The sequence below is a fragment of the Echinococcus granulosus genome (assembly GCF_000524195.1).
Source record: "Echinococcus granulosus chromosome Unknown EG_S00005, whole genome shotgun sequence".
NCBI lineage: Eukaryota > Metazoa > Platyhelminthes > Cestoda > Cyclophyllidea > Taeniidae > Echinococcus > Echinococcus granulosus.
This window is the reverse complement of record NW_020170385.1, coordinates 1,796,130-1,797,657: the sequence shown is the minus strand read 5'-3', so window position 1 is coordinate 1,797,657 and position 1,528 is coordinate 1,796,130. Positions and strand designations below refer to the sequence as shown.

General features: G+C 43.5%; 1 protein-coding gene across 1 annotated transcript; it reads left to right on the top strand. All coding sequences in view use genetic code 11, as the record gives it.

The window, feature by feature from the left end:
• EGR_01452 (hypothetical protein) lies at window positions 1–1,528 on the top strand (the record flags this gene model as incomplete). Its single annotated transcript, XM_024490701.1, has 5 exons — window positions 1–69; window positions 480–590; window positions 659–770; window positions 1,110–1,248; window positions 1,411–1,528. 5 exons carry the CDS (start codon window positions 1–3, stop codon window positions 1,526–1,528), a joined length of 549 nt encoding a protein of 182 aa, XP_024355025.1.

The window sequence follows — 1,528 nt, the reverse complement described above, 5'->3', positions numbered from 1 at the left end:
ATGACGGAAGAACGAATTAGCGAAATGGAACAGGGCAACACGTGTCAGCTTGGTGCGCAATATTTCCAGGTAAGACAATCCGTCGGTCGCCATGGTAGATCTTTGCGTGCTGGATTTATAGGCGTTTGCGAAAATTGCTGTACCACGATTCTCCAAATGACGTAGCCTAAGTGGAGTGCGCTTTTATGACCGCTTTGTAGGTGTAAGCCAAGTGACGTGCTCGAGCTAACGTAAAGTAGGATTGCATTTCAATCGAGGCTTAAATTAGCGACTTTTTGCTTTACCTTTGATGCTACACGCGCACATTCATCTGAGATCACAGTAAAACGCAGCAAATACTTTGAAACTGTATTTCTCTGTAGAAATTAAATGTCCCCACTGAATTGATTGGTATTTTCACGTTATATTGAGAAGTAAAATTGCTTCAGCTGCACTGCCTGACGTCAGCTCCAATTAATTCCACTACCCTTCAACTCTAGGACGCCTTACCCTTGCACATAACACAATTTGTATACTGCAACACACCCAACTTCCTCGAAGGAGATCATCGCATTGGTACAAGGTGGTTGAGTGATTGCAATGCAGGGAAGGTATCTATTTTCCAATAGGCATTACAATGTTTTTCAAATCACTCTTGAAATGGGCCGTTGCTTTTAAGATTATCATAGCTGATAAGGATATGTCGAACGCATATGAAGCTATTCCTGGTTTGAGGGATTTGATGCCAAGTGAATATGGAGGAACGCGAGGCTCATTCGATAGAATCTGGGGTGAGTGGACAACCGATTTCGCATCTCATAGTTTCCTCACTAAATGCTTTCCTCGATGCTTTGCATGCATTTCAATTGTCTGCCATTAACCGATGTTGCGCATATAATTTGGTCAGATAGCATTAGACTGGTAAAACAATTTGGCCTGTGCTGTCAGCATGCGCGTCATACATTAGAGGAGAGAAGTAGTGCACCCACATTTACTTTAGCAACGGAGATACAACTTTTAGCCGTTTTTTCAGTGCAATTAGTGAAAGAAATCTAATCCACCTCGGCTTGTGCCCACACAGGGAGTTGGTGGTTAACGAATCATGACTTGTTTTACTTTTTGTCCAAAAGGCGAAACGGAGGCTACCATACGTTCCATTAGCCAAAACCTGCCGAAGTTTGAGATTGGCATAAACACCGGCGCGCAGGCAAAGACCTCTTCTGGCCATACACGTGCAAAGGCGGAAGTAGTAACTGCGTTTCATGAATTGTATGTTTAGATAACGCTTATAAATGGCAAAAGCGCTCAATGCAACTGATAACCGTTAAAAGAAATAAATAACATGTTAATTTTCTATGTTTTGAACACATTTGTTGTGAGTCGCCACTAACCGCTTGCACATTTTTGCACAAATCCAATGCATTGCTACAGCGAAAACGTCACAAGGCGCCTTCCGCCCGTCATGTGGCAGCCGATTTGGCTGGTCGGTGAGGAGGAGATGCACCTACTGAGATGTGCAATCGACACCTATCGAGGTTGGCGTGGATAG